The 20,193-nt window shown below is 39.3% G+C and overlaps 1 protein-coding gene across 1 annotated transcript; it reads right to left on the reverse strand.

The window, feature by feature from the left end:
* Nucleotides 1-65: 65 nt before the first annotated feature.
* Nucleotides 66-9,124, reverse strand: ro60 (Ro60, Y RNA binding protein). Its single transcript, XM_022213130.2, has 9 exons — nucleotides 9,003-9,124; nucleotides 7,322-7,913; nucleotides 6,243-6,463; nucleotides 5,632-5,778; nucleotides 5,391-5,528; nucleotides 5,166-5,282; nucleotides 4,688-4,804; nucleotides 3,451-3,597; nucleotides 66-1,877 (listed from the first exon to the last, which is right to left on the reverse strand). The coding sequence occupies exons 2-9, from the start codon at nucleotides 7,893-7,895 to the stop codon at nucleotides 1,725-1,727; spliced, it is 1,614 nt and encodes a 537-aa protein (XP_022068822.2). The 5' UTR covers nucleotides 7,896-7,913; nucleotides 9,003-9,124; the 3' UTR covers nucleotides 66-1,724.
* Nucleotides 9,125-20,193: the final 11,069 nt, after the last annotated feature.

Consider the following 20,193-nt stretch of genomic DNA (forward strand, 5'->3'; position numbering starts at 1 on the left):
CAAAAGATATTGCAAGTTCATTCGCACAAATTCTGACAGTAGTTTCTAAAATGGAAAACAACATCTGAACAGCAGCAACATATTTATTAGGGAAGGATTTACATTGCCACTACAGTCAAGTACTTACATGTTAAGCAAAATGAATACAATATGATGGAAAACAACTTAATCATAGAGGTGAAACACTTGCGAATTACCAAACCTCATAACTATCTCTCTGGCCAAACTACAAACATTGTATCGAAGGGTCACTTCATACAAAGATTTTAGCATTAGAACATTTTGCAACCAAAAAGACAGTGGACATTGCTTTAACGTAGAAAATGAACGTATGTGTGGACGAACATCCTTCACAGTTACATGGTCAGGAGTTTACAAAGACTGAAGTACACCAGAATGAAAGATAGGTAACAAATTTTGTGAATGCTGTCAATCATTACAGTCTAAAACAAGAAGCACCACTGTAGTCATTTGCTTGTACTTTTCCCAAAACAAATTGGCCCCTAACAATAAAACACTGTAAGCAGTAGGTTTATTTTGTATTTGGACAAATATAAATCACTGTACTTTAAATCTCTACTGTTACATGTCTTAAAAAAGTACATTCAGTTTATTGTATTCAGGGAAGGTAGCAAGTATCTGTTAGTTTTTGCATAACAAACATTCATACATTAAAGATACAGAAACATTACTGTAGAGGTGATTTATCCTTCTCTGCACATACAGTAACAATAAAGTAAAAGTCCAATTGTGATGCATAGAGTTCAGACTGAAATATGTGAAGAAGTCCATTTCACTAGCTCACTGTAAACTGATTTTAGTTTCTAAACATTGGCATTTATTTTCCACAATGGAAAATCCCCAAAAACCCATAAACTAAATTGATCTCCTGAAATGTAACATCACATTTAAGAGCACCGAGGGTATTTCTGTGAACAATAAATTCAACAAGAGCAGAACAGGGTTTACAATCAAACTGACTTAGGTGAAAACAAATATTAAAACAACTAAAAACTGTAGCTAAACTAAAGACAAGGGTTGTGTAAAAAAAGGAATCCTATCTGCTACTATTAAAAACAACCTTTTCCAACCAAATAAATCAAAGAATTTAACAGAATACCAAGAAAAAACTGCAATGTATTCTGTTGACTTTTGGTGATTTGTTTTAATCCTCACTTTTATATACGTTAATAATTTATATTAATGCTACATAAAATAGTGGGGACAGGCTTTCAGGTTTAAAATAGCTCTACATGTAACACAAACCTGCTAAATCATACAATAGATACATATTGTAAACTACAGGAAATCCTCTTGAAATAAATCTACAGTTTCACTACCTCTCTAACATTCTGTTCCTCTTATTTGTCTCCCAAACTCTTTCTATATGTGAGAGGAATTTATTGTTAAATGGGTTAGTGTCTCACCAGGAACCATCAAAGCACTAAACAGCCCATATGCAACAACACGTCCTATCACTTCCTTTTAAAATTGTGCAAAAAACACATGCACATAACATTTCCAGAGTGTCGTCCAGCCTGCTGGACACTTTGTCAATTGACTTGTAAGCGACAAAACACAAAAAGAGAAATTGGAAATGTCAGCATGATTTTGGATTAGTGCTGTTTTCGGGCACTCTAAATGATACGTGAGCCACATTGGTCCACTTTGTGCCTTCTTATTCTGCTCCCACGACATGATTCAGAGACAGTCCCGACACTTAATCAGATCAGATCTTGGGCCAAGTTACGAATGACGCTCAGAGCTCCAAGGTCGAAGCCGCAGACGCTCAGCAAACCCCTGTCTTCTGTGTCTGCGATGGCGTGTCCGATGGATGTCAGCCCACACATCACCAGCTTGGAATTGGCCCCTGATGCCTGTGGAAAATAGACACATGTAACATTTTGCTTGTAAATGGATATTCATTTATCTGCAATCAAGACAAGACTGTAAAAAGCAGGCACATGGCTGTGCTACAAAGCAAGGTTTTTTGGTTAGTGAGGAACATAAAACCAGAATCACAAAGGTGGCTCTCCTTTAACCAGTCAGGTCACCATGGCAACCTGCTCTAGAGGAGTTTATGGTCAGAGCTTTGGTTTTAAATTGGCTGAAAAAGACATCATTCTTTCAGTAGCTGTTTTCCTGATAATATTCTCTTCCATATCCTGCATTATTGGGCAGCGTGAGACTGAAATGCATGTTTGATTGTCATGTTTAAATGAATAAAAGGTTCAGTTTCAGAGCTCTAATGTGCAACTCTCGTGCTATAAACAGGCAACTGAATTGAGAAAGCATTGAGGGGTAAAACTTACATGATCAACAGTTTTCTACAAGCATTCCCCTGTTGTCTGATTTGGATAAATAGGGCTTTTGCCATAAAAGCTTTTTTTTTTTTAAATTCTTCATAGCTCTTCATTACAACAACCCATTCTGCTTGAGTGAAGTGGGTAATGTGATGAATCCATTCTGTGCAGAAGTGGAGTCAGATGACCCCTTTTGTGGGAGTGTTGTGATAATCACCATCTCTTACTGGTGTTTTAGAATTTGCCACACAAGCTAATGCACAGAAAGCCTTGCTATATTGAACTTGCGTTGTAGTAAACTCCTCTGATGATGAGTGTTGTAAATATTTGTGTAATCCCAGTTCGTTTTTAGGGCTCAGCAGTAGGACTAGAAAGCCGTTCATGAGTTCTCACACCGAGTTTAACATCTGTATTGCAAACACAAACAAGAAAAGTTCTCAGAGAGCACAGTACTCCACCAAGGCTGCTCAGTTGTTGTATCATTTCAGACGGATAAGTCCCGATAAGACCGCAGCGGTGGATTTGTAGTAGTATTGCAGTCATGTGATCGTCAGCAGGGAGCTGATGGAGTGTTCACTTGTTGTCATAGTAACAGTGACGCTGTGCCGCTATTTCGCAATGATGCAGAAATCTTTAACAAATCTGTGGATCCAGACTATAACCCGCATCACTGCCAAAATCTAATGAGGTGGTCCTTGTGTCATTTCTGACCTTTCCTGAAAACTTTATCCAAATCTGTTATTCAGTTTTTCAGTAATGCTGCATAGACAGACAGATTCACAGATTAACAGACAAACATATGCCGATCGTTACATGATTCTGCCGTATTACTTGGCGGAATAAAAATTGAGGTGTATCTACCAAACATAACAAATATTTATCCAAGTATCAACATGAGCAACAACAGTGAATGACAAAATATGCACTTGTCAAAAGCCATTCTGTTAAATGACATCAAGAGATCCACTTTCTTTTGTTTTGTAACTTTAATATAAATGTGAAACAGAACCTTATCCTACTTCCCTGATTAAGTCTGCACACATCAGTTTAATTTATTTAACCTGGCACAATATAGTTATATTTTCACAAACAATGTTAACCACAGAGGATTCTATTCAATTAGGCAGACATAAATGCATAAATGTACTTGTCTGTGCTTTTTTAGAGACTCCAGTGGGCTGGCGGTAAACGTCCACAGCGGGTTGTTGGTCAGAACGATGAATACGTCTACAGACTTCCCGCTCTCTGTGGCCCACGTGATGGGAAGGCTGCAGTCTGTGCTCCCACTTGGGATCTGGAACGCAAAAGCTCAGAGGTCAAGAGAAACATTTGTTCAGTGAGATCAATGTGAATCACCTATATGTAACAGACACTGTGCAGTTATAAAAGGCTGTAAAATCCTCCAATTCCTACACTGGAAAAATGCCCCTCTCAAAACAAGATAAAAAAAAACTTGTTTCAAAGAACTTTTACTCTGAAATAAGTGGGAAAAAAAATCTGCCAATAGAACAAAAGAAAAGTGGCTTGGTAAGATTTCTTGAAATAAGATGTGATATTTATTAGAATATTGAGATCTTAAAATTAGCTGAGAAAATTTATGTGAAGCTATATTTTACCAGGATTGTCAAGCTTAGGTGTCTTAACCCTTCTGTTGTTCTCATTATGGCACCAAAAATATTGTTTTTTTGTCTGAAAAAATGCAAAAATTCAGCAAAAAATTCCCAAAATTTATGAAAATTTGCAAAACCTCCAGGAAGAAAATTCCTTAAAAGTTTCCCTTAAAAGCTTGATTAAAAAAAATCCCCAAATTTCAAGAGAAATAAAATTTAAAAAATTAAAAATATCAAAAAATTGTAAATATTTTTTAAAAAAATGAATAAAAATCTTCCAAAAAATACTATAAATATCTAAAGTGATTACATATACGGTATATCTGTAAAAGTTCTAATGTTTTCTTTAAGGACATTGGGGGAAAAATGTTTTTTTCTTAATGTTCTTAAAGAAATTTTTTAACATTTCTTTTTTTCCACCAAAAAATTTGAAAATGTGAAAGTTTTCACTGTGAAAAAATTTTTTTTTTTTTACATTTTTAAACTGTAAAACGGATCAATTTGACCCGCAGGACGACAAAAGGGTCAAAACAAGATCATTTCAAGATTGTCTGACTTTACAAGATATTTAAGATGCATTGTCTTAAAACAAGTCCCTCCATCTGGCTGAAATGTCACTTGTTCAGTGAATTTATCTTAAATCAAGTGGGATGAGACATTTGACTAAAAATAAGACAAATAGACTTGATAAGATTTTGAGTTTTTGCAGTGTAAAGTAAACTGTCTAGTATCTGGTATTAATTTCTTCTTCTTTGGTGCCATGGCATGACTCACCTTAACCAGTTCAACTGTCGCTTCTGCCAGTGTCATGTCAGCAGAAACAGAGCACGGAACCACAGCGCCTTCAGAGTAGGCCAGCACATGTGTGTCTGCTTCTGTCCTTGCAAAAATCTGTCAAACAAAAAGGCCAAAAGTAAAGCATGAAATTATTGTCTGAAAAACTCCTCTCTTTTCCACATGTACACACGCAACGCTCCACAACAAAGCACGCATATACAGTCACATACTGCAATTTTCCTAATAAATCCCAGAACAATTGTTGTAATGTTGCGTCTCCTAGCTAATAAGTACTGGAGGGCCTTTGGACTAAGACACTGCAGGAGGAATTTCCCAGGAATCTATAGTATGTGTCAACAGACCAATTCCTTCACCAGGCTTCCTCCAAAGATGGAGCGAGCTGATCCCTGCTTACAGAGGCAGCTGTTCCAACTGAAACGACTATTACCCACAGACAGCTCTGGTGCAGTCTTACCATGGTAATGGCTGCAGCGGCGACAGCAGTGCTGATTGACGTTCCTGGGACAACGCTGCTCAGCGACGTGCTCACATCTACTGCCACCACGAAGCGTTTACCTACAGGCTCCACATTCTGAGGACAAAATTGTGACAGAACATGAGTTTTGTTTTGATCTATTTGTCGCCGATAGCCGTCTTCTCTGGCAGTCTGTGAGAAGTTGTGAAAATAAAAATAACCTACCATAAAACTCTTGTAAAAGGCAGAGTCCATTGCTTTGAGGATGCTGCTGTCTGGTTCCCATTTTGGTTTGCCCTGATAGCCTTGGCCCCTTTTGTAGTGTTCTGATGCCAAGAGTATGCTGAAAGGGTGGAGCTTCGCCTGGTGATTTCAGGACACGTTAAATATTTGAATATTGACTCTTTTTTAAAAAAAAGAAAAAAAGACACAACTGTAAATGAATTAGAAAAGTTATGGGTTGTACCTTCTTTAGTACTGTCTCGCTCTGGATTCTCTCGCAGACAAGTTGTGTTTCTGAGCTTCCTGGTTCAAGGACTTTGTTTGATGTCATCTTTCCCAAGATCTTTAGCACTGAATGGAGAGGCATTTCCTTCAACAAAGCTCTCCACACCTGCAGAAAACCACATATTCTCTCACTAAAATTATGCCAGATGGGGAGAAGCACAACATTTGTGCGCAATTTCCACCTCCAGTTAATTATTATTTCCCATGTAAAAAGTACTTGGTCAGTCTATCCAAAGACGTGAACCAACACATGTTCATTGTTTCCATCACTGCAAAGACTGTAAGTAAAATGGAGCTGAAAGTGAATCTGAAAATGCACACTTCACTGCAACTATAATGATTACAAAAAATACTTTCCATATGACAAACACCCAGGCAATGATTCTAACGTGTTACAGAACAAACCACTTCACTCCAGCAAATACTAACCTACATGAAACACAGCCAATTCATCATCTTTACATAGTAATAAAGGTGTGTAACACTATTTGACGATGATAATAAAGCTCAGAAAAGATACCTCTAACCTAAATATGTGACAACAATGATGAAAACAATAATCCCACTCACCTGTTTGGACTTCAGATGATCTGTCAGCAGCTGTTCCCTCTCCAGCTTGTGTTCCTCTATTAAACTGATGACTTCCGTCTCGTCACAACTGTGCTTGACCTTCTCCACCACTTCGAGATACGAAAGCACTTTGACAACCTCATCTGAGTTCTCTTTGTCTGCGTAAGCCACCTGGACCTCTTTCCATCCTTTAGTTATGTATTTGCTGATCAAGGCGATTGCTGAAAACACAAAGAGACCGCCATCACAATCTCATTGTCCGCAAAAGTGACGTCATGACAGAGGGTTAAAATCTGCGTCATGCTGATTATAATTCAGCAAAAGATGCAGATTATCATTATAACAGGAGGAAAAAGCTGAGAACTAATTCAACCCATTGGTCATTTTTCAGACCATTTAAAGAGTTGTCTAACTTTCTGTCAATGATTGTTTGTTAAGACAGTTCTTCTTGTTAATGGGACTTCTACATGCTTGCTGCATTTCACTTCTAGAGATGCTAAGCTTCAAACCTTTAGTAACACTGAGTAGTTCCTGGGAAGTGTTAGGAAATGAGCACAACAAAATTATGCTGCAGGGAAACGCTTCCGGAAATAAAAGGATAATAAAATAAAAGGATAAATAAATGAGCAGCCAGGTGCTGGCCTTAGCTGGAGCAACTCTAACAGTGACTCACATACTGTGGTTTTATATCAGTAAATTACTAATATATTACATATAGACTCCCTTGTCAATATGTCTGATTAAGCCCACATGCGGATACAGCAGGTTATTATCCAGAGAATTCACAGCATATCTCACCTACTACACGCTCTACCCATATGGTTAAGCCTTCACCTCAACCATACAAGGTATTCCCAGTAGTCAGGACATATGTACATCTTTGAAACTTCAACTGCAGACAAAGTCCTGACATGTTTTTCCAGATACTACACGCGATAATAGCTTAAACTCCAAATGCCCATAGAAATTCCACAAACAATTACCTTAAAATTTCATTAAGCTTTCATTGTCACCTCTCATGTATGAAAAAAACTGGACAAAGTCATAACCTTCATCAATGCGGCTCTGTGTACACTCACCATCTTTAGCTGGTTTGGTGTGGGAGAGTCTGAGCAGATCCTGGTGTGACCAGCCCTCTCTCTGTTTACATTTGGTCACAGCGGCAGCTAGACTCATGGCATCTTGCTCGTTGTACCAGTCAGACACTGCTTTCCTCAGGGCACGCCCCCAAATCCCACATTTCATGCCGTCTTTTAGTTCCTTCTTGTACTGGATGAAAGAAAACAGATGGGTAGGGTCCCGACAGACTTCCTTCAGGGCTTTGAGCGCTGCCTGCCTGGTCTTCAGCTCTGAGTGCTGGGAGCACAAAGCCAAGGCGAAAAAGCAAGGGCCCGGTCTGACAGCTCGGCCATCCTGAGAGAACCTTCTTATATCCTCCACCACCTCAGCACCTCGGCCCTCCTGAAGCATGGACAGCAGCGCTCCGACGTTCTCCATGCTGACGCGACCCTCCTCTCTGGCAGTGTATACGTCTCCCTCCGAGCCGTAGCAGAGGAAGCGACACAGCCTGGCCTTGTCGCTGACCTCCCATGGACAACCGCCACCTGTGGAGTTCAGGGTGTGGTTGCTCGTAGTGCTTCCTGATGGCTCCATTGTAACACTTGAGAAGGCCTGAAATAGAAAGGAGAACACTCATATTCTGTCTCTACTTCTTATGGTGAATATGCACTGTTCCCTCTGTCACTTCCACTTTGCCAAAACGATTTCACTCTTAATCCTTGTTTTTTCAAAACCTCATTCTTTAAATTCCCTGCTATTCTGTCACTCTCTCAGAGGAAGTTAATCATGCATCCTTAATCCATCACATATCCACTACATCTGGATGTCCAGCCCAGTCTACATCAAATTTAGACCGGTACTTTTCACATCTCCTACCTTCCTACTTTTATGTGATCTTTCCTTATTGATCTGACGTGTATCTTCAATGATTTCGAGCCTTTTAACACCATAAATCAACCTGGCACTGATTTTTTTCCCCCAATCACTGTCAGTAACTCTGTGTCTTAGCCAATCCCTGATGCTACCAAAGGTTTGAGTTAACTCTTGTAGCAATCATAGTAGAGAAGCCACATCAACACTTAGTAACGTTGACTTGGTTAGCTGCGTTACTTACTCACTGCCTCAGCGCACTGACAGAAATAGCTTAAAGCCGATTACAGGACATGATGATACAAATAAGACTGATAGGAGCCACAGTGAGCTGTTAATAGAAGATGGTAGAGAACTTAACCGCACATAATGTTAAGGTTTAGCTGCGGGGGATCCCAAATGGCTAATTCAGCCTGAAGAGAACTAACGTTGCCAGGACAGATTTGCTAACTTAACTAGTTAAGCTAGCAAAGGAGGACAGTCGAAGTTAGTTCGCCGATTTAAATATGCTGTATTGATGTTAAAGGTGTCTCCAGATAGTTATGTGGTTGATTATAAGCAGTCTACTCCTCACGTTTCTCAGCTGTAACTTCAGTGTATATTTATGTTAACCATCCGCTCTCCTCTCAGCACAAACTCCCCCAATCTGAGCTCCCTTCTGGCCGGACACCGGAAAGCTCGGCTAGCCGGGATGGGCAGCGGGGCTACTAAAATACGCAAACTGTAAAAAAAAAAAAAAAAAAAAAAATGCGTCGGCTTCGCTACGAACACGCACAGTTGGCGAATTTAGACACGTCTGTGAACGCTGAAGTGATATAAACACGTACTTACCACAATGTACTAGCACAGTGCTCAAGTTTTTTGATGTAGCTAGATGCAGACAGGCCTCCCCTCTGACCGTCAGTGAGATAACCAGGGGCGGTGCCGCGATGGATGCCGGGATACAGAGTATCATCACACACAAACACCAACACACACGCAGCATCTCTCAATTCAATTCAATATGCACTCATGGCTGATTGACAAGGAGGTTGCAAACAAAAAAGATGAGACAGTTTAAACAGAAAAAAACGTCAGGAGGAATATCATGAAGAGGACAATGGAAAACAAGAAGAAAAACATTAAATTTCTGTCTCAGCCCACCATGAAATCACTGATTAAAGCACTTAATGTAATCTCTGCACTACTGTGTGCACATTTTGACCCTTTGCACCATAACTATTGGACCTACTTTATACAGCATGTTCTGTATGCTCAATATTTTCCTTTCTCAGTGTGTAAAAGCAGATGTGAGTGATGATTGCATTCATTCTGCTTTGAATTACCTTGTTTTTGTTCTTTGTTTTTGGTGCATATTACAATAAAACCACCCAGATCCTTGAATCATTTTGCATGTGTGTCTACAGGTATAGCATGCCAAGTCACGATAATTATTTGTTATATTCAGTGATGCTGTTTGAGACGTTTAGCCACATATTGTGCAGCTAGATAAGCTGCATGTCTGTCTCCTTACACGAGATGTTGCATGTGTTCAGTCAGGATCTCTTTCCTCTTTGTATCTTCAACAGCAAAGAGACATTCTGCCAATTTATGTCAGAATCAGAATCAGAATCAGCTTTAATGGCCAAGTACGTACACGACACACGAGGAATTTGGTGTTGGCTGTTTGTCTCACACTAGGAAAAAGGAAAGAGTGTTTGTTTGTCTTTATGTGTAGCCTGAATGAGGATTAAATGGTGTATAGTTAATGGAGGGAGGTTTAATATTGGCCTAAAGAACTCTGCATGTAGGGCATCAAGACCAGAGCTTTAGTCTTGTATTTCTCTCTCTCGTATTGACTATTTAGTAATGTTTCCAGTTTATATTTGTAGTTTGCGAGGGAGATGTCTGCTCAGAAGATATATGCAAACTGATCTGGTGCTGATTTACATTTAGGCTGAACCATGAGCACAGATCATAGATCACCGGCTTAGGATTTTAATAGGCTTCTCTGTCATAATTAAAACTATCAGAGACTGTGCACAAACTGATATATGCATCCGATACCTTTTTAATAGATCGGTGTGTTTTTGTAATTTCACACACACTTGTGCCTACTTCCAGATTTAGCTAATAAACGCTGGATCCCAGAGAACACTTAAATCATGTGGCTGTCACATGCAGTCAGAAACTGACCCTGTATGCCCTGCATGTTTTTCTGTGTTCTTTATTTAATCATGTCTTCTATTTTAGCTTCTCCCTCTCAGAAATGCATCAGAATGGCTATAAAACATTATAGGGGGCCCAGAGAAGATGGTGATGTTAAATGCTGATAAATTGGTTAAAATATATGAAGACAGTTTGGCCTGATTCTCTACTGTGGCAGCTTTTTAAGTTTTAGCCTGGAAAAATCATTTCTAGTGTCATAATTAACCTTTGGAGACTTTTTACATAGCAACATATCCGAGCAAAGACACAAATAAACAGAACATATAGGCATACAAAGGCATAAAATTGAGCTAAACTTAATGATAAAAATATTTAAAAGGAGGCAGGTTAGTAAAATAAACAAACCATCAGGAATAAATCAACCAGTTGACATGCTGGTTATTCCAGGTTTCAGTTACACATGAAAGAATTCAGTGAAAACATTTGGCACTCGCTACATTGTTTGTGCTTATTTGGTTTGGGCCAACATTAAAAGACAGCAGCAAAGTAAACTTCAGGGGAGAAAAAACTATTAGATCTTATAAATAAACCAAACCTAGTGTCTGTCGTGTCCTACAGAGATGGACGGTCATTCAACTTCACCATACGGCTCACAGCGATGAGCGCTGTCTGTGGTAAATCTTAGTGTAAAGTGGTAAAGAGTCATAGCTGCATAAAATGTCACTATAATCCAGTACTGATAGAAAAGTTACCTCAATAATCATCCTTTCACAGTGCAGCAGAAAACATGATTTATTCTTGTAAAATAAGCTATTTTTTAGTCTTAATATATCTCCTTTAAGTATAAAAATGGTTGAAGCCTTGCTGTATCCATCAATAAGTCATTTTTTCACGTTTATGAGGTTAAAGCTCTAGCAACAGTTAAAATAAAGAAAAACTGAGCTGTCCTTCATCAGTACCACTCAGAATATTTTAATTTGTCACAGGAAGAGATGCACAAACGGTTAAATTAATGATAGTTTATTTCCACTTGATAGCCAATAAGCTACAATTGAGAAGAAACCTCCACTTATTCAGTTTCACTGGTTACATTTTGATAATGTCTTTCTTGTCATTATTTTCTGCAACTCTTCAAACCAGGACATCAGAATGTAGTTTTTCATGTAAGGCTTCACAGACACCACTGGGTGGCAATAGCACCACAACTGTAAAGACACAGGATGCACTTTCATTAGACCAGTGAAGACACTGATGGTCTTTTTCTTTGCAAACAATTGAACAATTTCAGTGACTTTACCACAGAATAAAGTCTTCAGTATTCTCCAATACTTCACTGTGCAAACATGATAATATTGTTTAAATGCACAAAACAGTCCTACTGTCCATGAATATTCAAGTTCACATTCAAGACACTGGTAGCGTCAGTCAGAACCATCACAGTAATAAGCACCACAGTTTTACTGTAGGTGAAGTCCAGTGTTCCTCATCTGCAGTACCTTCTATGCATTTCACCATCACGGCTTTCAGTCTTGCCAAACATTGTGTTGTTGTGATATTTTGAGAGGAGGGGAAGTGCCTGCAACAGCACTACATCAGTCTGTCTGTGCAACATTTCACACCATCAACAACCTGCAGGATGTCAGTCCTTGTGCAAGAATCAGAGGTCAGGCTACAGGCTTGACCGTTTCAGAGCCATACTGTATTACGCCTCAAGTGCTTTTTATCCTGACAGCCTGACGGTGCTTCCCAAGGCCTCTCTGCTTAGAGGCTGCATCAAAAAGGACTTTGTAGTGCTCCGACTGAATGAAGCGTGGGAAGGAGCCATTCTCCATCAGGCTGTAGATTTTCTTCTGAGCCACAGTAAAACATGATGAACTTGGCTGTTGAAGACTCTGGCGGATAATTTCTCTTGTGTAGAAATCCAAGTTTACCTGCAAAGATCACACTGCTGTAACACTGTTTCAGACTATGCAGCATACGAAGCCATTTGTGTTACTACCACAGCTTAAGAGCATTTTAAACTTGTTTTTTGAGGTTCTTTTATGCTACTTTAGCCAAAATTGCACTTTTGAATTCTGTTTCTATCATCTACAATTAAAACAGAGTCAGTTTTGCAGCACAAAAATCTGTCTTGTGAAGTAACAGTCTTGTACACACTGCTTTTACCTGTTTGGGAGAATCGGCCTTGATAAACTCTTCATAAATGCTCGCTGCTCGCTGTGTTCGTTCCTCTGGACTATCAAAAGTTTTGAACTCTTGACAGGCGAGCCAGAAGTCCAGGCTTTCCTCGCAGAACTCCAACTTCAAAAATTCCCGAAATACCATTTGCCCACCTTTTACACAAGAGAACATAGCCTCAATATAAAGAAAACAGTAACCAAGCATGATATTAGTTTTTTATTGCTTGAAAGCAGATGGAAATTACTTTTCCTGGAAAGGACTGTCTCCAGAGATTCTCCCAATAGGTTTGCTTCATTTGTTTCCTGTCTGTAGACAGGAGAAAACAGAGGTTTTACAGATTAGTTCACATTTGAAAGAAGACAGCAGGCAACACAATATTAAAATTTTGTATAATTTAATAAAGAAAACACCTGCTGATTTTCTTCCATAGCAAAGGAGTCTGTATGAAGGTATGTATTCTGGATTTCCAAGCGATATCTCTGCAAAAGAGGACAGATGAGTAAAATATAGATTAAGAAAACCTGCAAAGAAGCCTTAATGTAAACAAAACGTATTGTACTTACATTCCTTTTTTACCATGGAGGTCCACAGATGAAGTCTTGCAGAGCCCATTCATATTTTAACTGAAAGTTGCTCTACTTCCAATAATTATTTGACTGTAATTCTCAGTATGCATATAACAAGTTTTCCATCGATGTCACTTAGATTTCCAACTTCACAGCTTCTCCGCTGGATCCTGAATGTCCCTGCTCGCTGATGAGGGTCAGGGTCAGAGTGGAATCTGACTGTGATTTCAGCGAGTGATGTTTCTCCCTGAATTACAAGTTTTCAGCTCTCTGCCCTCCTCCTCCTCCTCCCGCCCAGCCCCCGGCCCCCCTCTTATCTTGTATTGTTGCAAAATTAGAAGGCACCACATGAAAGCTGAAAGTACGTCAAACCTTGCGCTCTTCCTTGGTGTTTAATTATAGAACAAAACTTTGCTGTGTCACACCCCCCCCAATCGCATTCTCCACACTTAAATGCGCGAGGCTGTTTAAACGTCTGCTAGTCCTTACGTCACTGGACTCACCAGTCAAGTCTGTGCTATTCTTAGTCGCAGGTCAACTGGTCATGAGTTTCTTCAAGTTGTTTGGCTTTTTCTATCCTATTGCTTCTGGCTTTTCTCTCACAGTAACTGGATTATGTTCCTTCCACTAGAGTTGGTAGGCATTTTTGGAATTTTTGCTATCTGAAAATGTTATTAATTTTATGATTTTACATAATGAAACTAATACCATCAAAGATTTGCTTCTCCTGAAGCTCGCCGTTCAGAAAAGCAAAATGATTATTTGTGTGTTTGGAATTGATACATGGAGTGACTGTAAAATATCAGAAACATTTTATCTTGTACTCAACTTTTCTTAGCATTGATCCATGTATATAAAGCTAAAAGGAAACAGGAAACAGCAAAATTCTAAATGTTTTATTTAAATTCATGCTCTCTTTAGGCAGAATAACAAACTATGAGTGAAATACTTCATTTTTTCTCAGTAATCTAAAGAACTTCTTTAGAAATTTAAGCAGAGAGCTAAATCTTGGCTGAAATCAACCGCATATGGAAGGATGTTGTTCATAAAATGCACATAAAATTTTAATTTTCATGGAATAAGACCAGAAATAAAGACATTATATATGGAGCACTGAGGATTCGTGGTGAGGTCTTGTAATTGTATGTTGCAGAAAGACCCTTGTACATATTGTACATATTATTATACAATTGTTATACATGTATAAATATGTTTATTGCAATGTTGCTGCTGTAACCATGTAAATTTCCCCAGCGTGGGAACAATAAAGGATTATCTTAAGAAGAGGATACATGAGAGAAGGGTGCAAATGTGCAGACTGTCAGAAGGAAATCCATGTGGGTCTCATTTACACATTTAGAATCCAAGAATTGGGAAAAATATGAGAACTGAGATGGAGATATGGGGACAAAAGCTGAATTTCAATTGTTTACTTTTAATAAACAAACTTTCACTAAGAGTCTGCTGTTGTACTAGCAGCTCACTAACACTGTATTTCTGCTTCAGCGTCACTTTGAGCTAAATGCTAACCTCATAATCCTAATATCCTTAGAATGACAATGCTAAGCAGTAATGTTTATGATGTTCACCATGATAATTTGACATGTAAGAATGCAACCCTTTTTCTGAGTAGTAACATAACCATCATAATACCTCCAGCAGATATTTCACCTGAAACCGCGAGTGTTATTCTGCTGCTTGCGCTTCAGGGAGAGTCAGGGGACCACCAGCGTCAGTGGAATTCATCATCCAGAAACAATGAATGTTTGTGTGGAAATTCAAGGAAATGTTCTGGGCAGTTGTGTAATATTTCAGCGTGGAGCAAACATGATAGGCCAACATTGCCACTGGCAAGGCTAAAAAGGGTTTGTTTACAAAAGAGTTGAAACACTGCAACATGAACTTTTAGCTAATCATAGTTTAATCATAGATTAAAGATTTCATCTGGTTCCTCTGGCTCAACCATTGAATCATTAGTTTGATTAAATAATACACACATAAGGAGTCTTTTATTTGACTCAGTCACATGAATAACTGTGTACATGAACTGTTTGGGCAGAAAGTTGCAAGATTTCCATTAACATAAATGTCTGTTGCAGTCTCTCTCGGGTTAAAATGTGGCTGTTCTTTTTCACTTTTGACAGGTTCATATTATGTTTTTTATACACTACATGACGTCTTGTGAGTGAAACAAGCAGTCACTGCCATGCCAGAGCATTTCAGTAAGCTGATGACAAAAGCACAGATTCAGATTTCAGGTATGTAACAAATCGAAAGAACCAATCCTGTCAATTTGCAGGGTGAAGCGCTCTTGTTTGAACTGCCGAATCTGTTTCCTGCCCAATTATAACATCCAGCCTTACAACCTGTCAGTATTACAGTGTGAGCCGACTCATGGGTGAGCTGGTGTGCTCAAACTGTTGCAGAATGAGGTAACACAGTGGTGATTGACTATGGCCCACTTATGAAAGTATGGTATAGATCTGGAGTGTTTTGATCTGTCTGTGGTGACATTCCCAGAGAAAAATGTTCTATTGGGTTGCTGCTAATTCAAACAGAATATTTTCTACTGCTGCAGCACATTAAGTATGAAACTGATGAAACACTGATGAAAGCAGTCCTATGAAATCAGCATGTTTATCAGCGGGCTTAGCATTTACTGCCGTATGAAAAGCCCGTCTGCAAAACAAGACAACTGTCATTTTCACGGCATTCTTACTGAGCAGATCAGTCTGAAATATTGCAGGGACTAAAGGAACAAGAAGCCACAGCGAGCTATTAGATGAAGAGCTGCATGCGGCAAGAAATCAGATCGGGATTGCTCACAGAATAATAGGAAAAATAATTGCCTGACTCCTTCATTAAACTGGCATTACTTTGTTCTGCTGCTCCCAGAGCTCCGTGACCTGTAGCATTAAACTGCATTTGCTGTCACCACAGGTAACAGGTGCTGCTCCCTTGTAATTAAAGGTGCCGCCAAATCAACCGGCGCTGAAATCGTTGGAGATTACCACTGAGAAAAACCACACAAAACCAGTATAGACAAGTTTGAACTTGAACTTGTAACCGAAAGGAGGACGTGATGCATGATTTCACGTGTGGTTCACATGACCTGAGTGGGCTGTCTACAAGAGGAAGCAGCTCTCAGAGAGAAAGTCTGCTGCTTCAAACACATCTAACTGTGTGCTGATATATATTTTTATAACCTGAACTTTAAAAGAATGAAAAAGTAATCATCTGAATGGAGTTTAGGTGATTACTAGTGCAGAAAGTTTTTGATTTATCGCTACAGCAGATCCAACACCTTCAACTGAGAAAAAAATGCAGACAGTAAAGTCATTTAGTTATTATATAGCACTGGCAGTGGGAACAAATCAATAAAACCATTGTCCTATTCAATCACCAGCTCATGAACTCAGTTTCTATGTCATAAAGTATGATTATAGACATATTGTGTGGAAAAAAAGTAATGTGTATACTCACCTTTATAGTTGCCACTGTACAGCTCCCACATTTTGGTCTTGTGAAATCTCAAAATAAAGTATTATCAACTTGTGGCATCTGATCACAGCTTGTATGTCGGTCATGTCTTGCTGCGTAGTCACACATGCTATTAAAATGTAGGTTTAAGCAAGTCTTTTCTCAATTATGAGCTAAAATGTTTGCAAAAAGACTAATTCTAATGGATTTGTCACTCCTCAGTTGCTGGAATGGGCTTCACATCACTTCACGTCCTTTTAACCCACATTTGAAGCCAAATACATAAAAACCAAATACCTGGGTTTGCAAAACTGACACATTTTAATGAATAACTACTGCAATTCCTACTTCTTTATCCTACCGGATGAAAAACAAACATTTTTTGAAAAGAAAGAACCTTAATCCTCAATCTTTGCATGCAATTATCTCAGCCACTTCCACATTTGAGACGTGAAAATTAGGAATGGGACCACATGACGGGAAATGTTTGCGTTGTAGCACTCATGATTTCTCATTAAGGTCATTACTGTGGAAGCAAAAGTAAACACAAGCAGAGCGGAGAAGCAAAACAGAGTATCTAGGTCTCCTTTCGCATCACTGTGTCACCTACATAAAACCGATCACACAAATTTAGGCCACAGTAAACCAGAAAATGCAGTAAGCCGGATGCTGTTGCACAAATAAAACTCAGACTGGGTAAGCATAATTTTCAACAGACATCATCACCTTTGTAAGCTCTTGTATCGTGTGTGTGACTCTTTACAAACAGCGCAGTAATATTTTACAGTATGTAAACCTCTGCTCTAAAATAAGATCTGCAACTCTATACAAAGACCTGAAATTTGCAAGGCAGGCTTTATAGAGTTTCATTCCCGGATAAGTTTTACATATTACAGCAGGGAGACCAACAAAGAAGTTTTATTTACAAGTTTTCATTTGCAGTTCACTTGGAGACTCGGTTGTATTGTTGGATTTATGTAACTAACATCACTATGAACATGTACAGTTGAGTTTGCTTCCTCTGAGTGCTCGAGCGGTGTAATTAGCAACTCATGTTTTGCTTAATAAATTTCATGTTCTTAAAACTCGTGACAGTCCCATTCAAAGATAAGAATAAACCCCTGAAGTCTGTCAGGATTCACGCTAAAAAGTCCTCGGAGATTAAAGGTCAGCTGAAATTAACTCCTGCTGCCACTTCTCGGACTACGTCAGAGTCTTTTCTCAGTTGCCCAGAAAACCTCCAGAGGAAGGCACCCAGAAGGAATCCTAATCAAATGTCTGAACTGCTTGGCTCCTTTCAATGCAAAATAGCAGCACCTCTAGTCGAGTTGTAGGAACTCCTTACCCTTTCTCTAAAGCTGAGCAAAGACACCCCATGGCGGAAACTCATTTTGGCTGCTTGCATCCACAACCTCATTCTTTCAATCACTGCTTGGGATGTGTATTGACTGGTAAACTGAGAGCTCTCGGTCCCTTGCATCGCCAACATAGCTACTGTAGCTGCACCAGTCTGTCCATCTCATGCTTCATTCTACTGCAACTTGTGGACGAGATCCCGAGATGCTTGAATTCCTTTGCTTGGGGCAACAACTCAGGGAGGAATCCACTGTTTGTTTTCAGGTAGAGAACAATAGCCTCTCTTTCTGACTTGGCTGCAAGCCGCCTCAGTGTCACGATCTGTTGAAGCCAACAAAACAACATCCATCCATCCATCCATTCTCTGTACACCGCTTTATCCTCACTAGTCGCGGGGGGTGCTGGAGCCTATCCCAGCTGACTCGGGCGAAGGCAGGGGACACCCTGGACAGGTCGCCAGTCTGTCCAAAACAACAACAACATCATCTGCAAAAAGCAGATTGTCGGAAAGTTCATAGCTTGATAGGCTATGTTCTTTTGTTTATTATTATTTCCTTGGCGTGCCGCCCAATCATCTGCACATGACAAATGCTATTCACATGCACTGTGCCTCTCTCTGTCACTGTCATGGGTTTTTGATGACTTTAATAGATTACTGAACCAAGCAATGCTACATTTTCAACGCCTAAAAAGGCTTAAGATGGTGAACAGAATTAACCTTGTACCTGCTAAATATCAGTATGATGACAATATTACTGTGAGCATGTCAGCCTGCTAATAATAACATTTAGCTCAGAGCACCATTGTGCTGCAATATAAGTCACCATGGTGCAGACTGACAGAGCTGGTAACATGGCAGTAGACTCTTGTTTCTTTATATGTGCTGCTGCACTGTCCCATTTTTTGTTCCTAAAATAGAATACTGTACCTGATGGAGGAAATGCCAAACATTCTGTCCTGGATTTATTGTTTGCTAATTGAAAAATGGAATTGCTGGAATTCGTTTAACAGCACGTTTGATCGAAACAGATTTTTATCTGGCAGAAAGATTTCCTCTTTGGAACATTTTCACCTGTGCTGGAACAATGCTTCCTTTGTTGAACTGGTTAAGCAACGTCACAGTGACTTTCTACATACAGATCATGTGTTTCCTGAATGATGACTCCTGTCACATGAAGCAAGAGACCGTTAAACCTTTGAATTTCAAATAAGAATTGGAGTCTTGATCACAACCTATGCAGTTTTCATGAGTGATTTCTCGATCCCCTGATTGATAGCTCAAGCAGTCTGTTACCCTTTTTTTTTTTAGAGATTCCCACTGCCATATGACTTCTCTGTCACAGGATCCTCTTGTTACTAATAAACAGACCAGTACAAATAAGGAAATGATGACTAGTCAGGCAGCGACCTGTCTGTGTCACTGTGACGCCTCAACTGCTTCTGTGAGGAATAAAATGGACGTTTTGATTCTGCCTGAAATGACTTTGGTGCTTTTGTACTTATAATTTGTTTTCTTTCACCATCCGAAAGCAAAAAAGGCGCTTCAATGGCATTATTAGTAGTGAGCGTGTGTTTGTGTGTGTGTGTGTGTGTGTGTGTGTGTGTGTGTGTGTGTGTGTGTGTGTGTGTGTGTGTGTGTGTGTGTGTGTGTGCTCACCCAAACGTACAAAAGCAAGATTAAAAGAGGATGTGGCGGCGCAATCTTCTTCCTAATTTCTGTAACCTTTAACGGAGTGATACCTAATGGGTCCTCAGATAAACTTCCTGTTTAAGTTTTTTTTTAAAGAAAAGGAAAAGAAAACACAAACGGAATTTCAGTTTTATATCTTTCTGCTGTCTTTTCTGACGGTGACGTGTGTTTGCTATACTGATGAGTGAAAGACTGAGTGGTGAAAAAGAGGCCTGAAAGCATCGTAGAATGATGGGAAGAAAGCCCATTGAAAAGCATGAAAGGCCAGTGACACATGAAAGGCTGATGTAAGAACAGATGCTGCGTAGGTGGAAACATTATGCGACAACCTGCCTTATTCGTGTAGCGAACGCTGAACTATTTGAAAGAGTTTCTGAAGAATAGACAAATCACCATGTTCAAGTGCCATTACCATCGCACTCCTACTAGCTGAAAACTTCACATTACACAACTCGCTTTTATATTGCAGTAGTAACCTCAACATCCCCAAAGAAACTGAGCTGCGTAAACATCTTAAATCTTGATTTCATGCCGCAACCATAAAAATATTATTGCAGGTTTCACTTTATATAAACACTTTATACTGTGGCTGTGGTGAGAA

Source organism: Acanthochromis polyacanthus, chromosome 9 (assembly GCF_021347895.1).
Source record: "Acanthochromis polyacanthus isolate Apoly-LR-REF ecotype Palm Island chromosome 9, KAUST_Apoly_ChrSc, whole genome shotgun sequence".
In the NCBI taxonomy this organism is placed as follows: domain Eukaryota; kingdom Metazoa; phylum Chordata; class Actinopteri; family Pomacentridae; genus Acanthochromis; species Acanthochromis polyacanthus.